Source organism: Electrona antarctica (genome assembly GCF_951216825.1).
Source record: "Electrona antarctica genome assembly, chromosome: 15".
In the NCBI taxonomy this organism is placed as follows: Eukaryota; Metazoa; Chordata; class Actinopteri; order Myctophiformes; family Myctophidae; genus Electrona; species Electrona antarctica.
The window spans coordinates 33,400,503-33,427,531 of NC_136796.1; the positions used below are offsets into that span (position 1 = coordinate 33,400,503).

Consider the following 27,029-nt stretch of genomic DNA (forward strand, 5'->3'; position numbering starts at 1 on the left):
ATTTTGAAAATAGCCGAAATGTATATGTCTAAAAAGTAACTAACGTTAGATGTGTACACTGATGTGTACACTTGCCTCTGCAGTGTAGTGGAGTAGAAGTAAAAGTACTGGAAATTGGAAACACTCAAGTAAAGTACAAATACCTCAAAATTGTATTACAGTACAGTACAGTATAGCTGATATATCGCTTTCATATATTCACTGCTTTTATTCATACAGACACCATGCTGACCATCACTAGAAACGTCCACAAGGCTCTTCTTCCTTCATGGAACTGCACACGGACCATGTCTTCGTTCATCAGGAAGCCACACAGGAATGGCTTCCAACTGGACGATGCACTCAGAGCCCTCTCCAGGAGGACCTATGCGTCCGGGGCCCCCAAAGGCACGGTCATTGGGATCGACCTGGGCACCACCAACTCCTGCGTGGCCGTCATGGAGGGCAAACAGGCCAAGGTGCTGGAGAACGCGGAAGGAGCGCGGACCACCCCCTCCGTCGTCGCCTTCACGTCCGACGGGGAGTGTCTGGTGGGAGTGGCCGCCAAGCGGCAGGCTGTGACCAACCCCGCTAACACGCTGTACGCCACCAAGAGGCTCATAGGGCGGCACTTCGACGACCCGGATATCCAGAAGGACTCGAAGAACGTTCCCTACAAGGTTGTGCGAGCATCGAACGGCGACGCCTGGGTGGAGGTTCAAGGGAAAATGTACTCCCCGAGCCAGGCCGGCGCCTTCATCCTGGGGAAGATGAAGGAGACTGCCGAAAGCTACCTGGGTCACAGCGTGAAGGACGCGGTGGTCACTGTGCCGGCCTACTTCAACGACTCCCAGAGACAGGCCACGAAGGACGCCGGTCAGATCGCCGGTCTCAACGTCCTCCGTGTAATCAACGAGCCAACAGCCGCCGCTCTGGCCCATGGACTGGACAAGACCATGGACAAGATTGTCGCCGTTTATGACCTGGGCGGCGGTACGTTTGACGTGTCCATCCTGGAAATGCAGAAGGGTGTGTTTGAGGTTAAATCCACCAACGGAGGACTTTGACCAGCACATCTTGCAACACATTGTCAAGGAATTCAAGAGAGAGTGCGGCGTGGATCTGACCAAAGACGCCATGGCCCTGCAGAGGGTCCGAGAGGCCGCTGAGAAGGCCAAGTGTGAGCTGTCCTCTTCGCTGCAGACCGACATCAACCTGCACTATATTTTGAACAATATACAGGTGGACTTGAATATGCGCAAGTTGATTACAGGCAAGTAGTGTATTGGCATTCAGTCATTGTGTAGTAAAGCTGATAAATAATCCTTGTTGTGTCATAACGAGACAAACATCATCAGTAACCATATTCAGTGATGTAAATAGGTTTCCACATGCATTGTTTTTGAACTGTACCACAACCTTTGAAATCAACCTTTACAGGCATCCCATCCAATTCCCTAAATTCTTCAACTAACTTAAGGAAATTGTTGTACACCTCTGCACTGTTTTTTTTTGCAGAGAATCTGCTGGACACCTCATGTCCCCACTTCCTTCTGAACAAATAACACAACACTCCAGTCCATGTTTTCTTACCCTATTACACTGGAACTAAACTGACCCTAACTAAAATGATAGAAAAGAAAAGTAAAATCAAATCAAATTAAAATAAAATATATGTCTGATAATTGACAGAAATGAAATGCAATGTATTGTTTTGGAAGCCTTTAAAAAGGCTGTTTTTGTTAACTAAAGATAGTAGGCTACTGCTGCTCAAGTTAGGTCTTTACTCCAAGTAAGTGTAATGACAAATGAACAGAAAATGAGAAGCAGAGACAATCTAATTATTATTAAATTGTTTTTTTTCACGAACCATGTCTTCGTTCATCAGGAAGCCACACAGGAATGGCTTCCAACTGGATGATGCACTCAGAGCCCTCTCCAGGAGGACCTATGCGTCCGGGGCCCCCAAAGGCACGGCCATTTGGATCGACCTGGGCACCACCAACTCCTGCGTGGCCATCATGGAGGGCAAACAGGCCAAAGTGCTGTCTATTGTGTCTACAAGATAAAAGGCAAAATGGGTGTTTTACGCCTAGTAAGTAATTTTCTGGCGTTCTCACAAAAGCTTTGTTATATGGCACGTGACAATAATAACAGACCTAAAAGTTTTTTTTTTAACCATCAGCCAACATGGTGTCCACCAGGAACAGCAACTGGTTGTTCAGCCCCTAGTAAGTAATTTTCTGGTGTTCTTAAAAAATATGATGCGCTGTTTCAGTATACCTGACAAAGGCAGGTTAGGCCGAAACGTTGTATTTCTTTGTCTGTTCTATAAATTATGGCTCTATACTGACTAATCAATAGTTCAGTAACAAATCTCCAGGTTTTTGAGGGCCCCTCCTATACACAGGTTCAATGTTTGTTTTGTAAACGCCATTGACAATGATGGGAAAATCACCTAATCAACATGAGAATAACTCACTTTGGATTGACAAAAGTCTAAGAACAGAGGATGTGATAAATCATATCATGTTAATCCACTAGGTGGCAGCAGAAGGTAATTGTATTCCGCCCTAACACTAGTGTTTTAACCAACTCTGGGTTTTAACTGTAAAAATACCAAGTGAAATACTAGCATACACCGGTTACAATCCTTTTTTGTTTGGTTTTTACCACCAAATGGGATCCCCCATTGTGTTAAATTCTCTTTTCCTCTTCTAGAAACCTTTCCTCTGCTCTTCTAGAGAACTATAGTATTTACCGTTGAAGGTCTGGAATGTTTGAGTCCAGCATACTACTTTAACCCATTAAAACCAGGAAAGCATCTGTCTTTTGGGACATATGACATGTGATTTTCAGAAAACTTAGAAAAAAATAGCCGTTGTACAAGCTCACAGCACTGCACTGAAATTAAGGCTGTAGTTTAACTTTTCTTTCACAAACTATGTTGAATATTGAATCAATAATGTTCACTTCTGGGGGGTCCCTGGCACAAATATTCAACTTGTTTCTAAAGAATTATAAATTAATGAAATTCTTCAAATATTTGTTCATTCTAACCGTGTAGTGTATTCTATTCTATTCAGATGGTCCAGGAGCTGTTTGGCCGTGCTCCCAGCAAGTCGGTCAACCCAGACGAGGCAGTCGCATCCAGGGCGGCGTCCTGGCCGGCAATGTCACAGACGTTCTGCTACTCGACGTAACGCCGCTGTCGCTGGGCATCGCGACCAATGGCGGGATCTTCACCAGACTCATCAACAGGAACACCACCATTCCCACCAAGCACAGCCAGATATTCTCCACGGCCGCGGACGGACAGTCCCAGGTGGACATCAAGGTGTTCCAGGGAGAGCGAGAGATGGTGGCAGACAACAAGTTGTTGGGTCAGTTCACCCTGGTGGGGATCCCCCCCGCCCCGCACGGCGTGCCTCAGATCGCAATCACCTTAGACAAACAGGCCAAGGTGCTGCAAAATGGGTGTTTTTTTAAGTAATTTTCTGGCGTTCTCACAAAAGCTTTGTTATATGGCACGTGACAATAATAACAGACCTAAAAGTTCACAACATTTTAAGCTTTTTTTTAACACTTCCCCAGACCATCAACCCACTTGTTGTGAGGCTAGCCAACATGGTGGCCCCAGCACCCCCAGCCCGTGGTGTCCACCAGGAACAGCCCCTAGTAAGTAATTTTCTGGTGTTCTTACAAAATAGTAGTTGTAGCATTTCTTATTAAGATTTGGGGTGTGATAACCTGTAGTACCACTAAAGTGGTATACCCCAGGTTTCTCCACTCACAAACTGACGTGAGCGACAACACTTGACGTTGCCCTATATGCCAACACTTTGATGCACTGTTTCAGTATACCTGACAAAGGCAGGTTAGGCCGAAACGACATCGAGAACATGATCCGGAGCGCCGAGAGGCACGCCGAGACCGACAGGACGAAGAAGGAGCGCACAAAGGCGGTCAACATGGCCGAGGGCGTCGCCCACGACATCGAGGCCAAGATGGAGGAGTTCAAGGATTTTTATAATTATTTATAGGAAAACTTTGACTTTCCCGGCTTGAATGCCTCACAGTTTGAAATGGACCCAATCATTGCTTCAGCCTTCACAGCGGCCAGGAGCATGGGCTCATATGCCCTCCGTTATGTTGTACGCAACATACAAGTGGACTTGAATTTGCCTAAATTGATTACTAAAATTCATATTTATAATCTGCCTGTAGTGTATTGGCATTCAGTCATAGTGTAGTAAAGCTGATAAATGTCTAATAATCCTTGTTGTGTTATAAAGAGACAAACATCATTAGTAAAAGTGGTGAGGGCCCTCCTATAGCCAGCTTTCTGTCTGTGTGTACCACAGAATTGAGGATAAAACAAATCACACCCATGTGAAGTGAGTGGCACTCTTATCATAAATCCATCAGCTCATTCCGGCTAATCACGATGGTGTTATGTTTTCTATTTCCATCACTCAGGCATGGCACCATTTAACCAGATCAGGATCTGCCACAACTTGGATCCTGACGTAAGTTTATCAAATTGAATCCTGTTGCGGGCATTTGACCTAATTTCTCCTTTCATTGTTGTTGGCAAATATGAGACGCGTGGGGCTCAACATTGGAGCTCAACTCCAACCACGTGCACACACACACACACACGCGCGTGCCCAGGGTACCCAGGACCCTGGGTAGATATATTTTGAAAACAGCCGAAATGTATATAGCTGCATTGGGAACTCCTTATGTTGTTATGGCTGAGTCATGGTGACACCATGCCTGTGATGACCCATATATATAGCTGATATATCGCTTTCATATATTCACTGCTTTTATGCATACAGACACCATGCTGACCATCGCTAGAAACGTCCACAAGGCTCTTCTTCCTTCATGGAACTGCACACGAACCATGTCTTCGTTCATCAGGAAGCCACACAGGAATGGCTTCCAACTGGACGATGCACTCCCTCTCCAGGAGGACCTATGCGTCCGGGGCCCCCAAAGGCACGGTCATTGGGATCGACCTGGGCACCACCAACTCCTGTGTGGCCGTCATGGAGGGCAAACAGGCCAAGGTGCTGCAAAATGGGTGTTTTACGCCTAGTAAGTAATTGACCCATATATATAGCTGATATATCGCTTTCATATATTCACTGCTTTTATGCATAGACACCATGCTGGTTTAAACAACAGGTTTAAACAACAGGTTTAATTTTGTTGATCCCGCTAGCTAGTTACTAGCTAGCATCAGCTGGGTACCAGAGATCACACAGCAGCGTTCTATATCTCTACTCTAGCAAGATGACGTTAAAGTGTCAGGTTTTCAAAGTTGGTCTCACAGCTAGGGGCTGAATTGAATCTATACTCAATACAATAACACGTGTTTTGTTTTGATTGATTGAAATTTCTATTTCACAGTATGTAGAATAGTTACATTTCAAACGAAATTTCAACGACATTGTTCACATTCGTCATTATGTAGAATAAATATATGATTTTGTTCTATAGGTGACATCATCTCAAAATCACCCGGGAGCCTGGAATCACAGCATCTGAACATGTTGCTGTCACTTCTTCAGTCCAGCAGTAATCCGTCTGACACAGCTCAGATCCTACTTACCTTAGGGAACAGTGCTGCCTTTACTGTAAACCAGGTATAGTCAATCTTTGCCCTATCAACAAAAACAACGGACTGAACAAAATGTGAAGGATTTAATAGAAATCTGTTGTTTAAACCCAGGTGGACATCAAGGTGTTCCAGGGAGAGCGAGAGATGGCGGCAGACAACAAGCTGTTGGGTCAGTTCACCCTGGTGGGGATCCCCCCGCCCCGCGCGGCGTGCCTCAGATCGCAATCACCTTAGACATCGATGCCAGCGGCATCGTCCATGTCTCGGCCAGGGACCAGGGCACCGGCCGTGAGCAGCAGATCCTCATCCAGTCCTCCGGAGGTCTCAGCAAGGACGACATCGAGAACATGATCCGGAGTTCCGAGAGGCACGCCAGGGCCTACAGGACGAAGAAGGAGCGCACAGAGGCGGTCAACATGGCCGAGGGCGTCGCCCACGACGTCGAGGCCAAGATGGAGGAGTTCAAGGATCATGTCCCTGCAGACGAGCGCGCCAAGCTGGAGGGACCCAACACCTCTGCGTTCGAAATGGACCCAATTCTGGCCACAGCCTTCAGACCAGGACCCTAGGTAGATATATTTTGAAAATAGCCGAAATGTATATGTCTAAAAAGTAACTAACGTTAGATGTGTACACTGATGTGTACACTTGCCTCTGCAGTGTAGTGGAGTAGAAGTAAAAGTACTGGAAATTGGAAACACTCAAGTAAAGTACAAATACCTCAAAATTGTATTACAGTACAGTACAGTATAGCTGATATATCGCTTTCATATATTCACTGCTTTTATTCATACAGACACCATGCTGACCATCACTAGAAACGTCCACAAGGCTCTTCTTCCTTCATGGAACTGCACACGGACCATGTCTTCGTTCATCAGGAAGCCACACAGGAATGGCTTCCAACTGGACGATGCACTCAGAGCCCTCTCCAGGAGGACCTATGCGTCCGGGGCCCCCAAAGGCACGGTCATTGGGATCGACCTGGGCACCACCAACTCCTGCGTGGCCGTCATGGAGGGCAAACAGGCCAAGGTGCTGGAGAACGCGGAAGGAGCGCGGACCACCCCCTCCGTCGTCGCCTTCACGTCCGACGGGGAGTGTCTGGTGGGAGTGGCCGCCAAGCGGCAGGCTGTGACCAACCCCGCTAACACGCTGTACGCCACCAAGAGGCTCATAGGGCGGCACTTCGACGACCCGGATATCCAGAAGGACTCGAAGAACGTTCCCTACAAGGTTGTGCGAGCATCGAACGGCGACGCCTGGGTGGAGGTTCAAGGGAAAATGTACTCCCCGAGCCAGGCCGGCGCCTTCATCCTGGGGAAGATGAAGGAGACTGCCGAAAGCTACCTGGGTCACAGCGTGAAGGACGCGGTGGTCACTGTGCCGGCCTACTTCAACGACTCCCAGAGACAGGCCACGAAGGACGCCGGTCAGATCGCCGGTCTCAACGTCCTCCGTGTAATCAACGAGCCAACAGCCGCCGCTCTGGCCCATGGACTGGACAAGACCATGGACAAGATTGTCGCCGTTTATGACCTGGGCGGCGGTACGTTTGACGTGTCCATCCTGGAAATGCAGAAGGGTGTGTTTGAGGTTAAATCCACCAACGGAGGACTTTGACCAGCACATCTTGCAACACATTGTCAAGGAATTCAAGAGAGAGTGCGGCGTGGATCTGACCAAAGACGCCATGGCCCTGCAGAGGGTCCGAGAGGCCGCTGAGAAGGCCAAGTGTGAGCTGTCCTCTTCGCTGCAGACCGACATCAACCTGCACTATATTTTGAACAATATACAGGTGGACTTGAATATGCGCAAGTTGATTACAGGCAAGTAGTGTATTGGCATTCAGTCATTGTGTAGTAAAGCTGATAAATAATCCTTGTTGTGTCATAACGAGACAAACATCATCAGTAACCATATTCAGTGATGTAAATAGGTTTCCACATGCATTGTTTTTGAACTGTACCACAACCTTTGAAATCAACCTTTACAGGCATCCCATCCAATTCCCTAAATTCTTCAACTAACTTAAGGAAATTGTTGTACACCTCTGCACTGTTTTTTTTTGCAGAGAATCTGCTGGACACCTCATGTCCCCACTTCCTTCTGAACAAATAACACAACACTCCAGTCCATGTTTTCTTACCCTATTACACTGGAACTAAACTGACCCTAACTAAAATGATAGAAAAGAAAAGTAAAATCAAATCAAATTAAAATAAAATATATGTCTGATAATTGACAGAAATGAAATGCAATGTATTGTTTTGGAAGCCTTTAAAAAGGCTGTTTTTGTTAACTAAAGATAGTAGGCTACTGCTGCTCAAGTTAGGTCTTTACTCCAAGTAAGTGTAATGACAAATGAACAGAAAATGAGAAGCAGAGACAATCTAATTATTATTAAATTGTTTTTTTTCACGAACCATGTCTTCGTTCATCAGGAAGCCACACAGGAATGGCTTCCAACTGGATGATGCACTCAGAGCCCTCTCCAGGAGGACCTATGCGTCCGGGGCCCCCAAAGGCACGGCCATTTGGATCGACCTGGGCACCACCAACTCCTGCGTGGCCATCATGGAGGGCAAACAGGCCAAAGTGCTGTCTATTGTGTCTACAAGATAAAAGGCAAAATGGGTGTTTTACACCTAGTAAGTAATTTTCTGGCGTTCTCACAAAAGCTTTGTTATATGGCACGTGACAATAATAGCCAACATGGTGTCCACCAGGAACAGCAACTGGTTGTTCAGCCCCTAGTAAGTAATTTTCTGGTGTTCTTAAAAAATATGATGCGCTGTTTCAGTATACCTGACAAAGGCAGGTTAGGCCGAAACGTTGTATTTCTTTGTCTGTTCTATAAATTATGGCTCTATACTGACTAATCAATAGTTCAGTAACAAATCTCCAGGTTTTTGAGGGCCCCTCCTATACACAGGTTCAATGTTTGTTTTGTAAACGCCATTGACAATGATGGGAAAATCACCTAATCAACATGAGAATAACTCACTTTGGATTGACAAAAGTCTAAGAACAGAGGATGTGATAAATCATATCATGTTAATCCACTAGGTGGCAGCAGAAGGTAATTGTATTCCGCCCTAACACTAGTGTTTTAACCAACTCTGGGTTTTAACTGTAAAAATACCAAGTGAAATACTAGCATACACCGGTTACATTGACCGGATATATCCTAGAAGTCGAAAATCCTTTTTTGTTTGTTTTTTACCACCAAATGGGATCCCCCATTGTGTTAAATTCTCTTTTCCTCTTCTAGAAACCTTTCCTCTGCTCTTCTAGAGAACTATAGTATTTACCGTTGAAGGTCTGGAATGTTTGAGTCCAGCATACTACTTTAACCCATTAAAACCAGGAAAGCATCTGTCTTTTGGGACATATGACATATGATTTTCAGAAAACTTAGAAAAAAATAGCCGTTGTACAAGCTCACAGCACTGCACTGAAATTAAGGCTGTAGTTTAACTTTTCTTTCACAAACTATGTTGAATATTGAATCAATAATGTTCACTTCTGGGGGGTCCCTGGCACAAATATTCAACTTGTTTCTAAAGAATTATAAATTAATGAAATTCTTCAAATATTTGTTCATTCTAACCGTGTAGTGTATTCTATTCTATTCAGATGGTCCAGGAGCTGTTTGGCCGTGCTCCCAGCAAGTCGGTCAACCCAGACGAGGCAGTCGCATCCAGGGCGGCGTCCTGGCCGGCAATGTCACAGACGTTCTGCTACTCGACGTAACGCCGCTGTCGCTGGGCATCGCGACCAATGGCGGGATCTTCACCAGACTCATCAACAGGAACACCACCATTCCCACCAAGCACAGCCAGATATTCTCCACGGCCGCGGACGGACAGTCCCAGGTGGACATCAAGGTGTTCCAGGGAGAGCGAGAGATGGTGGCAGACAACAAGTTGTTGGGTCAGTTCACCCTGGTGGGGATCCCCCCCGCCCCGCACGGCGTGCCTCAGATCGCAATCACCTTAGACAAACAGGCCAAGGTGCTGCAAAATGGGTGTTTTTTTAAGTAATTTTCTGGCGTTCTCACAAAAGCTTTGTTATATGGCACGTGACAATAATAACAGACCTAAAAGTTCACAACATTTTAAGCTTTTTTTTAACACTTCCCCAGACCATCAACCCACTTGTTGTGAGGCTAGCCAACATGGTGGCCCCAGCACCCCCAGCCCGTGGTGTCCACCAGGAACAGCCCCTAGTAAGTAATTTTCTGGTGTTCTTACAAAATAGTAGTTGTAGCATTTCTTATTAAGATTTGGGGTGTGATAACCTGTAGTACCACTAAAGTGGTATACCCCAGGTTTCTCCACTCACAAACTGACGTGAGCGACAACACTTGACGTTGCCCTATATGCCAACACTTTGATGCACTGTTTCAGTATACCTGACAAAGGCAGGTTAGGCCGAAACGACATCGAGAACATGATCCGGAGCGCCGAGAGGCACGCCGAGACCGACAGGACGAAGAAGGAGCGCACAAAGGCGGTCAACATGGCCGAGGGCGTCGCCCACGACATCGAGGCCAAGATGGAGGAGTTCAAGGATTTTTATAATTATTTATAGGAAAACTTTGACTTTCCCGGCTTGAATGCCTCACAGTTTGAAATGGACCCAATCATTGCTTCAGCCTTCACAGCGGCCAGGAGCATGGGCTCATATGCCCTCCGTTATGTTGTACGCAACATACAAGTGGACTTGAATTTGCCTAAATTGATTACTAAAATTCATATTTATAATCTGCCTGTAGTGTATTGGCATTCAGTCATAGTGTAGTAAAGCTGATAAATGTCTAATAATCCTTGTTGTGTTATAAAGAGACAAACATCATTAGTAAAAGTGGTGAGGGCCCTCCTATAGCCAGCTTTCTGTCTGTGTGTACCACAGAATTGAGGATAAAACAAATCACACCCATGTGAAGTGAGTGGCACTCTTATCATAAATCCATCAGCTCATTCCGGCTAATCACGATGGTGTTATGTTTTCTATTTCCATCACTCAGGCATGGCACCATTTAACCAGATCAGGATCTGCCACAACTTGGATCCTGACGTAAGTTTATCAAATTGAATCCTGTTGCGGGCATTTGACCTAATTTCTCCTTTCATTGTTGTTGGCAAATATGAGACGCGTGGGGCTCAACATTGGAGCTCAACTCCAACCACGTGCACACACACACACACACGCGCGTGCCCAGGGTACCCAGGACCCTGGGTAGATATATTTTGAAAACAGCCGAAATGTATATAGCTGCATTGGGAACTCCTTATGTTGTTATGGCTGAGTCATGGTGACACCATGCCTGTGATGACCCATATATATAGCTGATATATCGCTTTCATATATTCACTGCTTTTATGCATACAGACACCATGCTGACCATCGCTAGAAACGTCCACAAGGCTCTTCTTCCTTCATGGAACTGCACACGAACCATGTCTTCGTTCATCAGGAAGCCACACAGGAATGGCTTCCAACTGGACGATGCACTCCCTCTCCAGGAGGACCTATGCGTCCGGGGCCCCCAAAGGCACGGTCATTGGGATCGACCTGGGCACCACCAACTCCTGTGTGGCCGTCATGGAGGGCAAACAGGCCAAGGTGCTGCAAAATGGGTGTTTTACGCCTAGTAAGTAATTGACCCATATATATAGCTGATATATCGCTTTCATATATTCACTGCTTTTATGCATAGACACCATGCTGGTTTAAACAACAGGTTTAAACAACAGGTTTAATTTTGTTGATCCCGCTAGCTAGTTACTAGCTAGCATCAGCTGGGTACCAGAGATCACACAGCAGCGTTCTATATCTCTACTCTAGCAAGATGACGTTAAAGTGTCAGGTTTTCAAAGTTGGTCTCACAGCTAGGGGCTGAATTGAATCTATACTCAATACAATAACACGTGTTTTGTTTTGATTGATTGAAATTTCTATTTCACAGTATGTAGAATAGTTACATTTCAAACGAAATTTCAACGACATTGTTCACATTCGTCATTATGTAGAATAAATATATGATTTTGTTCTATAGGTGACATCATCTCAAAATCACCCGGGAGCCTGGAATCACAGCATCTGAACATGTTGCTGTCACTTCTTCAGTCCAGCAGTAATCCGTCTGACACAGCTCAGATCCTACTTACCTTAGGGAACAGTGCTGCCTTTACTGTAAACCAGGTATAGTCAATCTTTGCCCTATCAACAAAAACAACGGACTGAACAAAATGTGAAGGATTTAATAGAAATCTGTTGTTTAAACCCAGGTGGACATCAAGGTGTTCCAGGGAGAGCGAGAGATGGCGGCAGACAACAAGCTGTTGGGTCAGTTCACCCTGGTGGGGATCCCCCCGCCCCGCGCGGCGTGCCTCAGATCGCAATCACCTTAGACATCGATGCCAGCGGCATCGTCCATGTCTCGGCCAGGGACCAGGGCACCGGCCGTGAGCAGCAGATCCTCATCCAGTCCTCCGGAGGTCTCAGCAAGGACGACATCGAGAACATGATCCGGAGTTCCGAGAGGCACGCCAGGGCCTACAGGACGAAGAAGGAGCGCACAGAGGCGGTCAACATGGCCGAGGGCGTCGCCCACGACGTCGAGGCCAAGATGGAGGAGTTCAAGGATCATGTCCCTGCAGACGAGCGCGCCAAGCTGGAGGGACCCAACACCTCTGCGTTCGAAATGGACCCAATTCTGGCCACAGCCTTCAGACCAGGACCCTAGGTAGATATATTTTGAAAATAGCCGAAATGTATATGTCTAAAAAGTAACTAACGTTAGATGTGTACACTGATGTGTACACTTGCCTCTGCAGTGTAGTGGAGTAGAAGTAAAAGTACTGGAAATTGGAAACACTCAAGTAAAGTACAAATACCTCAAAATTGTATTACAGTACAGTACAGTATAGCTGATATATCGCTTTCATATATTCACTGCTTTTATTCATACAGACACCATGCTGACCATCACTAGAAACGTCCACAAGGCTCTTCTTCCTTCATGGAACTGCACACGGACCATGTCTTCGTTCATCAGGAAGCCACACAGGAATGGCTTCCAACTGGACGATGCACTCAGAGCCCTCTCCAGGAGGACCTATGCGTCCGGGGCCCCCAAAGGCACGGTCATTGGGATCGACCTGGGCACCACCAACTCCTGCGTGGCCGTCATGGAGGGCAAACAGGCCAAGGTGCTGGAGAACGCGGAAGGAGCGCGGACCACCCCCTCCGTCGTCGCCTTCACGTCCGACGGGGAGTGTCTGGTGGGAGTGGCCGCCAAGCGGCAGGCTGTGACCAACCCCGCTAACACGCTGTACGCCACCAAGAGGCTCATAGGGCGGCACTTCGACGACCCGGATATCCAGAAGGACTCGAAGAACGTTCCCTACAAGGTTGTGCGAGCATCGAACGGCGACGCCTGGGTGGAGGTTCAAGGGAAAATGTACTCCCCGAGCCAGGCCGGCGCCTTCATCCTGGGGAAGATGAAGGAGACTGCCGAAAGCTACCTGGGTCACAGCGTGAAGGACGCGGTGGTCACTGTGCCGGCCTACTTCAACGACTCCCAGAGACAGGCCACGAAGGACGCCGGTCAGATCGCCGGTCTCAACGTCCTCCGTGTAATCAACGAGCCAACAGCCGCCGCTCTGGCCCATGGACTGGACAAGACCATGGACAAGATTGTCGCCGTTTATGACCTGGGCGGCGGTACGTTTGACGTGTCCATCCTGGAAATGCAGAAGGGTGTGTTTGAGGTTAAATCCACCAACGGAGGACTTTGACCAGCACATCTTGCAACACATTGTCAAGGAATTCAAGAGAGAGTGCGGCGTGGATCTGACCAAAGACGCCATGGCCCTGCAGAGGGTCCGAGAGGCCGCTGAGAAGGCCAAGTGTGAGCTGTCCTCTTCGCTGCAGACCGACATCAACCTGCACTATATTTTGAACAATATACAGGTGGACTTGAATATGCGCAAGTTGATTACAGGCAAGTAGTGTATTGGCATTCAGTCATTGTGTAGTAAAGCTGATAAATAATCCTTGTTGTGTCATAACGAGACAAACATCATCAGTAACCATATTCAGTGATGTAAATAGGTTTCCACATGCATTGTTTTTGAACTGTACCACAACCTTTGAAATCAACCTTTACAGGCATCCCATCCAATTCCCTAAATTCTTCAACTAACTTAAGGAAATTGTTGTACACCTCTGCACTGTTTTTTTTTGCAGAGAATCTGCTGGACACCTCATGTCCCCACTTCCTTCTGAACAAATAACACAACACTCCAGTCCATGTTTTCTTACCCTATTACACTGGAACTAAACTGACCCTAACTAAAATGATAGAAAAGAAAAGTAAAATCAAATCAAATTAAAATAAAATATATGTCTGATAATTGACAGAAATGAAATGCAATGTATTGTTTTGGAAGCCTTTAAAAAGGCTGTTTTTGTTAACTAAAGATAGTAGGCTACTGCTGCTCAAGTTAGGTCTTTACTCCAAGTAAGTGTAATGACAAATGAACAGAAAATGAGAAGCAGAGACAATCTAATTATTATTAAATTGTTTTTTTTCACGAACCATGTCTTCGTTCATCAGGAAGCCACACAGGAATGGCTTCCAACTGGATGATGCACTCAGAGCCCTCTCCAGGAGGACCTATGCGTCCGGGGCCCCCAAAGGCACGGCCATTTGGATCGACCTGGGCACCACCAACTCCTGCGTGGCCATCATGGAGGGCAAACAGGCCAAAGTGCTGTCTATTGTGTCTACAAGATAAAAGGCAAAATGGGTGTTTTACGCCTAGTAAGTAATTTTCTGGCGTTCTCACAAAAGCTTTGTTATATGGCACGTGACAATAATAACAGACCTAAAAGTTTTTTTTTTAACCATCAGCCAACATGGTGTCCACCAGGAACAGCAACTGGTTGTTCAGCCCCTAGTAAGTAATTTTCTGGTGTTCTTAAAAAATATGATGCGCTGTTTCAGTATACCTGACAAAGGCAGGTTAGGCCGAAACGTTGTATTTCTTTGTCTGTTCTATAAATTATGGCTCTATACTGACTAATCAATAGTTCAGTAACAAATCTCCAGGTTTTTGAGGGCCCCTCCTATACACAGGTTCAATGTTTGTTTTGTAAACGCCATTGACAATGATGGGAAAATCACCTAATCAACATGAGAATAACTCACTTTGGATTGACAAAAGTCTAAGAACAGAGGATGTGATAAATCATATCATGTTAATCCACTAGGTGGCAGCAGAAGGTAATTGTATTCCGCCCTAACACTAGTGTTTTAACCAACTCTGGGTTTTAACTGTAAAAATACCAAGTGAAATACTAGCATACACCGGTTACAATCCTTTTTTGTTTGGTTTTTACCACCAAATGGGATCCCCCATTGTGTTAAATTCTCTTTTCCTCTTCTAGAAACCTTTCCTCTGCTCTTCTAGAGAACTATAGTATTTACCGTTGAAGGTCTGGAATGTTTGAGTCCAGCATACTACTTTAACCCATTAAAACCAGGAAAGCATCTGTCTTTTGGGACATATGACATGTGATTTTCAGAAAACTTAGAAAAAAATAGCCGTTGTACAAGCTCACAGCACTGCACTGAAATTAAGGCTGTAGTTTAACTTTTCTTTCACAAACTATGTTGAATATTGAATCAATAATGTTCACTTCTGGGGGGTCCCTGGCACAAATATTCAACTTGTTTCTAAAGAATTATAAATTAATGAAATTCTTCAAATATTTGTTCATTCTAACCGTGTAGTGTATTCTATTCTATTCAGATGGTCCAGGAGCTGTTTGGCCGTGCTCCCAGCAAGTCGGTCAACCCAGACGAGGCAGTCGCATCCAGGGCGGCGTCCTGGCCGGCAATGTCACAGACGTTCTGCTACTCGACGTAACGCCGCTGTCGCTGGGCATCGCGACCAATGGCGGGATCTTCACCAGACTCATCAACAGGAACACCACCATTCCCACCAAGCACAGCCAGATATTCTCCACGGCCGCGGACGGACAGTCCCAGGTGGACATCAAGGTGTTCCAGGGAGAGCGAGAGATGGTGGCAGACAACAAGTTGTTGGGTCAGTTCACCCTGGTGGGGATCCCCCCCGCCCCGCACGGCGTGCCTCAGATCGCAATCACCTTAGACAAACAGGCCAAGGTGCTGCAAAATGGGTGTTTTTTTAAGTAATTTTCTGGCGTTCTCACAAAAGCTTTGTTATATGGCACGTGACAATAATAACAGACCTAAAAGTTCACAACATTTTAAGCTTTTTTTTAACACTTCCCCAGACCATCAACCCACTTGTTGTGAGGCTAGCCAACATGGTGGCCCCAGCACCCCCAGCCCGTGGTGTCCACCAGGAACAGCCCCTAGTAAGTAATTTTCTGGTGTTCTTACAAAATAGTAGTTGTAGCATTTCTTATTAAGATTTGGGGTGTGATAACCTGTAGTACCACTAAAGTGGTATACCCCAGGTTTCTCCACTCACAAACTGACGTGAGCGACAACACTTGACGTTGCCCTATATGCCAACACTTTGATGCACTGTTTCAGTATACCTGACAAAGGCAGGTTAGGCCGAAACGACATCGAGAACATGATCCGGAGCGCCGAGAGGCACGCCGAGACCGACAGGACGAAGAAGGAGCGCACAAAGGCGGTCAACATGGCCGAGGGCGTCGCCCACGACATCGAGGCCAAGATGGAGGAGTTCAAGGATTTTTATAATTATTTATAGGAAAACTTTGACTTTCCCGGCTTGAATGCCTCACAGTTTGAAATGGACCCAATCATTGCTTCAGCCTTCACAGCGGCCAGGAGCATGGGCTCATATGCCCTCCGTTATGTTGTACGCAACATACAAGTGGACTTGAATTTGCCTAAATTGATTACTAAAATTCATATTTATAATCTGCCTGTAGTGTATTGGCATTCAGTCATAGTGTAGTAAAGCTGATAAATGTCTAATAATCCTTGTTGTGTTATAAAGAGACAAACATCATTAGTAAAAGTGGTGAGGGCCCTCCTATAGCCAGCTTTCTGTCTGTGTGTACCACAGAATTGAGGATAAAACAAATCACACCCATGTGAAGTGAGTGGCACTCTTATCATAAATCCATCAGCTCATTCCGGCTAATCACGATGGTGTTATGTTTTCTATTTCCATCACTCAGGCATGGCACCATTTAACCAGATCAGGATCTGCCACAACTTGGATCCTGACGTAAGTTTATCAAATTGAATCCTGTTGCGGGCATTTGACCTAATTTCTCCTTTCATTGTTGTTGGCAAATATGAGACGCGTGGGGCTCAACATTGGAGCTCAACTCCAACCACGTGCACACACACACACACACGCGCGTGCCCAGGGTACCCAGGACCCTGGGTAGATATATTTTGAAAACAGCCGAAATGTATATAGCTGCATTGGGAACTCCTTATGTTGTTATGGCTGAGTCATGGTGACACCATGCCTGTGATGACCCATATATATAGCTGATATATCGCTTTCATATATTCACTGCTTTTATGCATACAGACACCATGCTGACCATCGCTAGAAACGTCCACAAGGCTCTTCTTCCTTCATGGAACTGCACACGAACCATGTCTTCGTTCATCAGGAAGCCACACAGGAATGGCTTCCAACTGGACGATGCACTCCCTCTCCAGGAGGACCTATGCGTCCGGGGCCCCCAAAGGCACGGTCATTGGGATCGACCTGGGCACCACCAACTCCTGTGTGGCCGTCATGGAGGGCAAACAGGCCAAGGTGCTGCAAAATGGGTGTTTTACGCCTAGTAAGTAATTGACCCATATATATAGCTGATATATCGCTTTCATATATTCACTGCTTTTATGCATAGACACCATGCTGGTTTAAGCGGGTTACTAGCTAGCATCAGCTGGGTACCAGAGATCACACAGCAGCATGGGTGATGGCGGTGTCACTCCCAAGCTGGGAAATATGAAGACGCTGCTTGGGATCGTAGCCGGGGCTGGAGCCTCCTATGGGATCTATAAACTGATCAGTGGAGAGAACTTCAGGAACAAGAAGAACGCTGCCAATGAAAGTCGCGCTGTCAAAAGTAGCCAACCCGGCGAAGTAACCTTACAACCCGGGAGCCTGTTGGCCAAAGTGTCGGGTCTGGAGATTGTTCGTCCCCGTGGGGGTGACAGTCCCGAGGACGTTTCATCTAGTACGTTTAGCTTAATAATATCTCTACTCTAGCAAGATGACGTTAAAGTGTCAGGTTTTCAAAGTTGGTCTCTCACAGCTAGGGGCTGAATTGAATCCATACTCAATAACACGTGTTTTGTTTTGATTGATTGAAATTTCTATTTCACAGTATGTAGAATAGTTACATTTCAAACGAAATTTCAACGACATTGTTCACATTCGTCATCATGTAGAATAAATATATGATTTTGTTCTATAGGTGACATCATCTCAAAATCACCCGGGAGCCTGGAATCACAGCATCTGAACATGTTGCTGTCACTTCTTCAGTCCAGCAGTAATCCGTCTGACACAGCTCAGATCCTACTTACCTTAGGGAACAGTGCTGCCTTTACTGTAAACCAGGTATAGTCAATCTTTGCCCTATCAACAAAAACAACGGACTGAACAAAATGTGAAGGATTTAATAGAAATCTGTTGTTTAAACCCAGGTGGACATCAAGGTGTTCCAGGGAGAGCTAGAGATGGCGGCAGACAACAAGCTGTTGGGTCAGTTCACCCTGGTGGGGATCCCCCCCGCCCCGCGCGGCGTGCCTCAGATCGCAATCACCTTAGACATCGATGCCAGCGGCATCGTCCATGTCTCGGCCAGGGACCAGGGCACCGGCCGTGAGCAGCAGATCCTCATCCAGTCCTCCGGAGGTCTCAGCAAGGACGACATCGAGAACATGATCCGGAGTTCCGAGAGGCACGCCAGGGCCTACAGGACGAAGAAGGAGCGCACAGAGGCGGTCAACATGGCCGAGGGCGTCGCCCACGACGTCGAGGCCAAGATGGAGGAGTTCAAGGATCATGTCCCTGCAGACGAGCGCGCCAAGCTGGAGGGACCCAACACCTCTGCGTTCGAAATGGACCCAATTCTGGCCACAGCCTTCAGACCAGGACCCTAGGTAGATATATTTTGAAAATAGCCGAAATGTATATGTCTAAAAAGTAACTAACGTTAGATGTAGTGGAGAAAAGTACAATATTTGCCTCTGCAGTGTAGTGGAGTAGAAGTAAAAGTACTGGAAATTGGAAACACTCAAGTAAAGTACAAATACCTCAAAATTGTATTACAGTACAGTACAGTATAGCTGATATATCGCTTTCATATATTCACTGCTTTTATTCATACAGACACCATGCTGACCATCACTAGAAACGTCCACAAGGCTCTTCTTCCTTCATGGAACTGCACACGGACCATGTCTTCGTTCATCAGGAAGCCACACAGGAATGGCTTCCAACTGGACGATGCACTCAGAGCCCTCTCCAGGAGGACCTATGCGTCCGGGGCCCCCAAAGGCACGGTCATTGGGATCGACCTGGGCACCACCAACTCCTGCGTGGCCGTCATGGAGGGCAAACAGGCCAAGGTGCTGGAGAACGCGGAAGGAGCGCGGACCACCCCCTCCGTCGTCGCCTTCACGTCCGACGGGGAGTGTCTGGTGGGAGTGGCCGCCAAGCGGCAGGCTGTGACCAACCCCGCTAACACGCTGTACGCCACCAAGAGGCTCATAGGGCGGCACTTCGACGACCCGGATATCCAGAAGGACTCGAAGAACGTTCCCTACAAGGTTGTGCGAGCATCGAACGGCGACGCCTGGGTGGAGGTTCAAGGGAAAATGTACTCCCCGAGCCAGGCCGGCGCCTTCATCCTGGGGAAGATGAAGGAGACTGCCGAAAGCTACCTGGGTCACAGCGTGAAGGACGCGGTGGTCACTGTGCCGGCCTACTTCAACGACTCCCAGAGACAGGCCACGAAGGACGCCGGTCAGATCGCCGGTCTCAACGTCCTCCGTGTAATCAACGAGCCAACAGCCGCCGCTCTGGCCCATGGACTGGACAAGACCATGGACAAGATTGTCGCCGTTTATGACCTGGGCGGCGGTACGTTTGACGTGTCCATCCTGGAAATGCAGAAGGGTGTGTTTGAGGTTAAATCCACCAACGGAGAACTTTGACCAGCACATCTTGCAACACATTGTCAAGGAATTCAAGAGAGAGTGCGGCGTGGATCTGACCAAAGACGCCATGGCCCTGCAGAGGGTCCGAGAGGCCGCTGAGAAGGCCAAGTGTGAGCTGTCCTCTTCGCTGCAGACCGACATCAACCTGCACTATATTTTGAACAATATACAGGTGGACTTGAATATGCGCAAGTTGATTACAGGCAAGTAGTGTATTGGCATTCAGTCATTGTGTAGTAAAGCTGATAAATAATCCTTGTTGTGTCATAACGAGACAAACATCATCAGTAACCTTATTCAGTGATGTAAATAGGTTTCCACATGCATTGTTTTTGAACTGTACCACAACCTTTGAAATCAACCTTTACAGGCATCCCATCCAATTCCCTAAATTCTTCAACTAACTTAAGGAAATTGTTGTACACCTCTGCACTGTTTTTTTTTGCAGAGAATCTGCTGGACACCTCATGTCCCCACTTCCTTCTGAACAAATAACACAACACTCCAGTCCATGTTTTCTTACCCTATTACACTGGAACTAAACTGACCCCAACTAAAATGATAGAAAAGAAAAGTAAAATCAAATCAAATTAAAATAAAATATATGTCTGATAATTGACAGAAATGAAATGCAATGTATTGTTTTGGAAGCCTTTAAAAAGGCTGTTTTTGTTAACTAAAGATAGTAGGCTACTGCTGCTCAAGTTAGGTCTTTACTCCAAGTAAGTGTAATGACAAATGAACAGAAAATGAGAAGCAGAGACAATCTAATTATTATTAAATTGTTTTTTTTCACGAACCATGTCTTCGTTCATCAGGAAGCCACACAGGAATGGCTTCCAACTGGATGATGCACTCAGAGCCCTCTCCAGGAGGACCTATGCGTCCGGGGCCCCCAAAGGCACGGCCATTTGGATCGACCTGGGCACCACCAACTCCTGCGTGGCCATCATGGAGGGCAAACAGGCCAAAGTGCTGTCTATTGTGTCTACAAGATAAAAGGCAAAATGGGTGTTTTACACCTAGTAAGTAATTTTCTGGCGTTCTCACAAAAGCTTTGTTATATGGCACGTGACAATAATAGCCAACATGGTGTCCACCAGGAACAGCAACTGGTTGTTCAGCCCCTAGTAAGTAATTTTCTGGTGTTCTTAAAAAATATGATGCGCTGTTTCAGTATACCTGACAAAGGCAGGTTAGGCCGAAACGTTGTATTTCTTTGTCTGTTCTATAAATTATGGCTCTATACTGACTAATCAATAGTTCAGTAACAAATCTCCAGGTTTTTGAGGGCCCCTCCTATACACAGGTTCAATGTTTGTTTTGTAAACGCCATTGACAATGATGGGAAAATCACCTAATCAACATGAGAATAACTCACTTTGGATTGACAAAAGTCTAAGAACAGAGGATGTGATAAATCATATCATGTTAATCCACTAGGTGGCAGCAGAAGGTAATTGTATTCCGCCCTAACACTAGTGTTTTAACCAACTCTGGGTTTTAACTGTAAAAATACCAAGTGAAATACTAGCATACACCGGTTACATTGACCGGATATATCCTAGAAGTCGAAAATCCTTTTTTGTTTGTTTTTTACCACCAAATGGGATCCCCCATTGTGTTAAATTCTCTTTTCCTCTTCTAGAAACCTTTCCTCTGCTCTTCTAGAGAACTATAGTATTTACCGTTGAAGGTCTGGAATGTTTGAGTCCAGCATACTACTTTAACCCATTAAAACCAGGAAAGCATCTGTCTTTTGGGACATATGTCATATGATTTTCAGAAAACTTAGAAAAAAATAGCCGTTGTACAAGCTCACAGCACTGCACTGAAATTAAGGCTGTAGTTTAACTTTTCTTTCACAAACTATGTTGAATATTGAATCAATAATGTTCACTTCTGGGGGGTCCCTGGCACAAATATTCAACTTGTTTCTAAAGAATTATAAATTAATGAAATTCTTCAAATATTTGTTCATTCTAACCGTGTAGTGTATTCTATTCTATTCAGATGGTCCAGGAGCTGTTTGGCCGTGCTCCCAGCAAGTCGGTCAACCCAGACGAGGCAGTCGCATCCAGGGCGGCGTCCTGGCCGGCAATGTCACAGACGTTCTGCTACTCGACGTAACGCCGCTGTCGCTGGGCATCGCGACCAATGGCGGGATCTTCACCAGACTCATCAACAGGAACACCACCATTCCCACCAAGCACAGCCAGATATTCTCCACGGCCGCGGACGGACAGTCCCAGGTGGACATCAAGGTGTTCCAGGGAGAGCGAGAGATGGTGGCAGACAACAAGTTGTTGGGTCAGTTCACCCTGGTGGGGATCCCCCCCGCCCCGCACGGCGTGCCTCAGATCGCAATCACCTTAGACAAACAGGCCAAGGTGCTGCAAAATGGGTGTTTTACGCCTAGTAAGTAATTTTCTGGCGTTCTCACAAAAGCTTTGTTATATGGCACGTGACAATAATAACAGACCTAAAAGTTCACAACATTTTAAGCTTTTTTTTAACACTTCCCCAGACCATCAACCCACTTGTTGTGAGGCTAGCCAACATGGTGGCCCCAGCACCCCCAGCCCGTGGTGTCCACCAGGAACAGCCCCTAGTAAGTAATTTTCTGGTGTTCTTACAAAATAGTAGTTGTAGCATTTCTTATTAAGATTTGGGGTGTGATAACCTGTAGTACCACTAAAGTGGTATACCCCAGGTTTCTCCACTCACAAACTGACGTGAGCGACAACACTTGACGTTGCCCTATATGCCAACACTTTGATGCACTGTTTCAGTATACCTGACAAAGGCAGGTTAGGCCGAAACGACATCGAGAACATGATCCGGAGCGCCGAGAGGCACGCCGAGACCGACAGGACGAAGAAGGAGCGCACAAAGGCGGTCAACATGGCCGAGGGCGTCGCCCACGACATCGAGGCCAAGATGGAGGAGGTCAAGGATTTTTATAATTATTTATAGGAAAACTTTGACTTTCCCGGCTTGAATGCCTCACAGTTTGAAATGGACCCAATCATTGCTTCAGCCTTCACAGCGGCCAGGAGCATGGGCTCATATGCCCTCCGTTATGTTGTACGCAACATACAAGTGGACTTGAATTTGCGTAAGTTGATTACTAAAATTCATATTTATTCAACATTGGAGCTCAACTCCAACCACGTGACACACACACACACACACGCGGCCATTGGGATCGACCTGGGCACCACCAACTCCTGCGTGGCCATCATGGAGGGCAAACAGGCCAAAGTGCTGTCTTGTGTCTACAAGATAAAAGGCAAAATGGGTGTTTTACGCCTAGTAAGTAATTTTCTGGCGTTCTCACAAAAGCTTTGTTATATGGCACGTGACAATAATAACAGACCTAAAAGTTTTTTTTTTAACCATCAGCCAACATGGTGTCCACCAGGAACAGCAACTGGGTGTTCAGCCCCTAGTAAGTAATTTTCTGGTGTTCTTAAAAAATATGATGCGCTGTTTCAGTATACCTGACAAAGGCAGGTTAGGCCGAAACGTTGTATTTCTTTGTCTGCTCTATAAATTACTTTGGGAGCTTTTAAAACAGTGTGCGGAACTCCACTCTCCTTTCTCAGTCTTTTTTTGGATCTGCGTGCACCTCTTTTGAAATCCACCATTGTGAAGCTAATAGTCAAAACTCTACATGTTGCATAACTGTACTGCTTTCATCAACTTCCACAGTTTCTTATTCCATTTGATCTATGTCTTTGTGTTCACTCTGCAGAGCTGAAGACGTCAAGAGACGGCGACCACTGTGTTTGTTTTGTTTTTTGTAAGATGTTCTGAGCCTAAATAAAATTGTTCATGGTTATCCTGTCTCTTTTGCAAAAATAATTTGACCTGATTGGTTAAAGGTAGGGTAAATTATATATTTTTTAATTTGTTCTTTATTATAATGTGTTAAATGGCTCTATACTGACTAATCAATAGTTCAGTAACAAATCTCCAGGTTTTTGAGGGCCCCTCCTATACACAGGTTCAATGTTTGTTTTGTAAACGCCATTGGCCGCGGTTACATGCAGGCTGATCATTCCGAATAAATACTTCCGAATAAAATACATCCGAAGTAATGTTTTTTGCTGCGTGTTTACATGGGAAATGGTCATTCCGAATGAGCGTTTACAAGGAGATGTGATATAAGACATGATACATGTTAATTCACGTGATGGACACGTGTTGGACACATAAAATATAGGCAGTTCATTCATTATGTGAAAGACGATACTTTGAAATCCCATCATTTCATTCTGCAGTAGCTTTGAGGCTGCTGGTTGGATAGGGGCGGGCGTATATGTTTACCGTATTTTATTCCCCACCCGCTGCGGCTCCCCTTCTCCGCTGGGAAGGTGATCATCTCGTTTTTATTTGTACTTTATTATCTACACTACAGCACGGCCAGGGCACGCACACTGATTATTATTGTATCAAGGGTCGCTCGTTATTTTTGAGAGGAGAGAGAGAGAGAGAGAGACTGTTGAACACACACACACACACATCGCATTTATCAAGTTTTCGCTGTGCGCCTCACAAGGCTATTGGGTTTATTTGTGATTCGTCTTTGCACAATGCACGTACATTGTGTAAGTAAGCGCTGATCTACAGGCTGACAACGTGTCCCAATTAAACTGCAAAGCCGTTATGTTTCATGACGTTTTGGTTGCAACTTGGAATAGGAAAGTTATAGCCTATAAAAGTTTAAAGGGATAGGATGGACATTATAGCGATAATAGCGTATTCTTGGGACTGTGTGTGTGTGTGTGTGTGTGAGAGATTACTGAACAGCGGACTGACGGCATTTCGTCCTCTCTCTCCTCCGTCTTTCTGTGAGTCCCCCATGCACTTAGCCTACAGTAGCATGAAGCATCCAGATACATATAGGCTGGCTATATAACCTATAGGCCTATCAAACATGTTTGAAAATTATCAGAGTGATCATCAACTCGGGACGGTTGGATCTTCGAACACTCACAGATCAGGGGGATCATCATCACCACTGCTGCTGCAGCCTGCTCCACGTTTTTTTTGTGTGTAGGCTATTTCGGATCTGCAAAATGCACGAAATAACGCGCTCTATGTGCAAACTCCTCTGCGCGCCTTGGATATGAGCGCCTTGGAGTTGGAGCGCCTTGGAAATGAGCATGCTCAGAAAGACCAGAATGAATTTACATCCGAAGCAGTGTATACATGAGTCCAACTTTCGGCCAATCGCATTCAACATCGGAATAATCCGGCCAGTGACATCGGAATGGTTTTTAAATCGCATCGAGCATTTTCATTCGGATTTACGTTTTTGTAGGTGTTTACATGACAACGTTTAATAGGATTTAACTTCTATTCGGAATTAAGAGGGGTTGAAAGACCTCATGTAAACGTACCCATTGACAATGATGGGAAAATCACCTAATCAACATGAGAATAACTCACTTTGGATTGACAAAAGTCTAAGAACAGAGGATGTGATAAATCATATCATGTTAATCCACTAGGTGGCAGCAGAAGGTAATTGTATGCCGCCCTAACACTAGTGTTTTAACCAACTCTGGGTTTTAACTGTAAAAAGACCAAGTGAAATACTAGCATACACCTGTTACATTGACCGGATATATCCTAGAAGTCGAAAATCCTTGAAATATTTCACTGTGGACATTTTTTTGTTTGTTTTTTACCACCAAATGGGATCCCCCATTGTGTTAAATTCTCTTTTCCTCTTCTAGAAACCTTTCCTCTGCTCTTCTAGAGAACTATAGTATTTACCGTTGAAGGTCTGGAATGTTTGAGTCCAGCATACTACTTTAACCCATTAAAACCAGGAAAGCATCTGTCTTTTGGGACATATGATTGTCAGAAAACAGCCGTTGTACAAGCTCACTGCACTGAAATTAAGGCTGTAGTTTAACTTTTCTTTCACAAACTATGTTGAATATTGAATCAATAATGTTCACTTCTGGGGGGTCCCTGGCACAAATATTCAGATGGGGGTTCACAGCCATACATATCATTTTGAGGGTCCCTTGGCACTAAAGTTTGAGAACTATACTGAAGGCATTGGTAGAATCAGGACAGCACAATTAGACAACTGGAAGCACCTGTCAGTGACTTTGCCCTGGCACTGCTCTGATTCACTCCCCACTGCAATCTTGAGTTTACCAAAAAACTAATGCTAATACATAGATTTCATGGATTTGACATGCACTTCATTCAGAATGACTCGTTTTAAAGTAGAATTTAAACTCAGGAGTCAAAGAAAAATAACAAAGTGACTGGATATGTCAGCCAAAATGGAAGAGAAAAGAAAGGAGAGGAGCTAGGCAAGTCCCACATAGGACCATTCTAACCACTCTCCTCAACTAAAAACTACTAAACTAAAAATCACATGAGTGTAACAGGACAATGAGGACATGCCGCTGTTCTGTGCTGCATTGACTGAGTGAGAATTTGAGAAAGCAGGAGTGTGGTATTGGAAGGCTTTTATAGGGGTGTTGGGCGGGGCAACACCTGCAATCAGGAATGAACAGCAGGTGTGGAAGGTCTGGAATGTTTGAGTCCAGCATACTACTTTAACCCATTAAAACCAGGAAAGCATCTGTCTTTTGGGACATATGACATGATTTTCAGAAAACTCTTGGAAAAAAATAGCTGTTGTACAAGCTCACAGCACTGCACTGAAATTAAGGCTGTAGTTTAACTTTTCTTTCACAAACTATGTTGAATATTGAATGTTCACTTCTGGGGGGTCCCTGGCACAAATATTCAGATGGGGGTTCACAGCCATACATATCATTTTGAGGGTCCCTTGGCACTAAAGTTTGAGAACTATACTGAAGGCATTGGTAGAATCAGGACAGCACAATTAGACAACTGGAAGCACCTGTCAGTGACTGCCCTGGCACTGCTCTGATTCACTCCCCACTGCAATCTTGAGTTTACCAAAAAACTAATGCTAATACATAGATTTCATGGATTTGACATGCACTTCATTCAGAATGACTCGTTTTAAAGTAGAATTTAAACTCAGGAGTCAAAGAAAAATAACCAAAAGTGACTAGATATGTCAGCCAAAATGGAAGAGAAAAGAAAGGAGAGGAGCTAGGCAAGTCCCACATAGGACCATTCTAACCACTCTCAACTTAAAAACTACTAAACTAAAAA

The 27,029-nt window shown here is 45.5% G+C and overlaps 1 protein-coding gene and 4 pseudogenes across 5 annotated transcripts; all 5 read left to right on the forward strand.

Moving 5' to 3' along the window:
• Nucleotides 1–287: 287 nt before the first annotated feature.
• Nucleotides 288–6,180, forward strand: LOC306938063 (stress-70 protein, mitochondrial-like; annotated as a pseudogene). Its single transcript has 3 exons — nt 288–1,377; nt 3,047–3,304; nt 5,723–6,180. The product of its transcript is annotated as a stress-70 protein, mitochondrial-like (transcript).
• Nucleotides 6,181–6,475: 295 nt separating this feature from the next.
• LOC306938064 (stress-70 protein, mitochondrial-like) lies at nt 6,476–12,365 on the forward strand (annotated as a pseudogene). The gene is made up of 3 exons: nt 6,476–7,565; nt 9,232–9,489; nt 11,908–12,365. The product of its transcript is annotated as a stress-70 protein, mitochondrial-like (transcript).
• Nucleotides 12,366–12,660: 295 nt separating this feature from the next.
• Nucleotides 12,661–18,788, forward strand: LOC306938065 (stress-70 protein, mitochondrial-like; annotated as a pseudogene). Its single transcript has 4 exons — nt 12,661–13,625; nt 14,324–14,394; nt 15,439–15,785; nt 18,438–18,788. The product of its transcript is annotated as a stress-70 protein, mitochondrial-like (transcript).
• On the forward strand, nt 17,552–18,249 carry LOC306938636 (uncharacterized protein; the record flags this gene model as incomplete). Its single annotated transcript, XM_079522898.1, has 2 exons — nt 17,552–17,857; nt 18,098–18,249. Exons 1-2 carry the CDS (start codon nt 17,590–17,592, stop codon nt 18,247–18,249), a joined length of 420 nt encoding a protein of 139 aa, XP_079379024.1. The 5' UTR covers nt 17,552–17,589.
• A 297-nt stretch (nt 18,789–19,085) lies between the features above and the next one.
• Nucleotides 19,086–23,610, forward strand: LOC306938066 (stress-70 protein, mitochondrial-like; annotated as a pseudogene). Its single transcript has 5 exons — nt 19,086–20,175; nt 21,842–22,237; nt 22,403–22,458; nt 22,640–22,796; nt 23,605–23,610. The product of its transcript is annotated as a stress-70 protein, mitochondrial-like (transcript).
• The last annotated feature ends 3,419 nt before the right edge of the window (nt 23,611–27,029 follow it).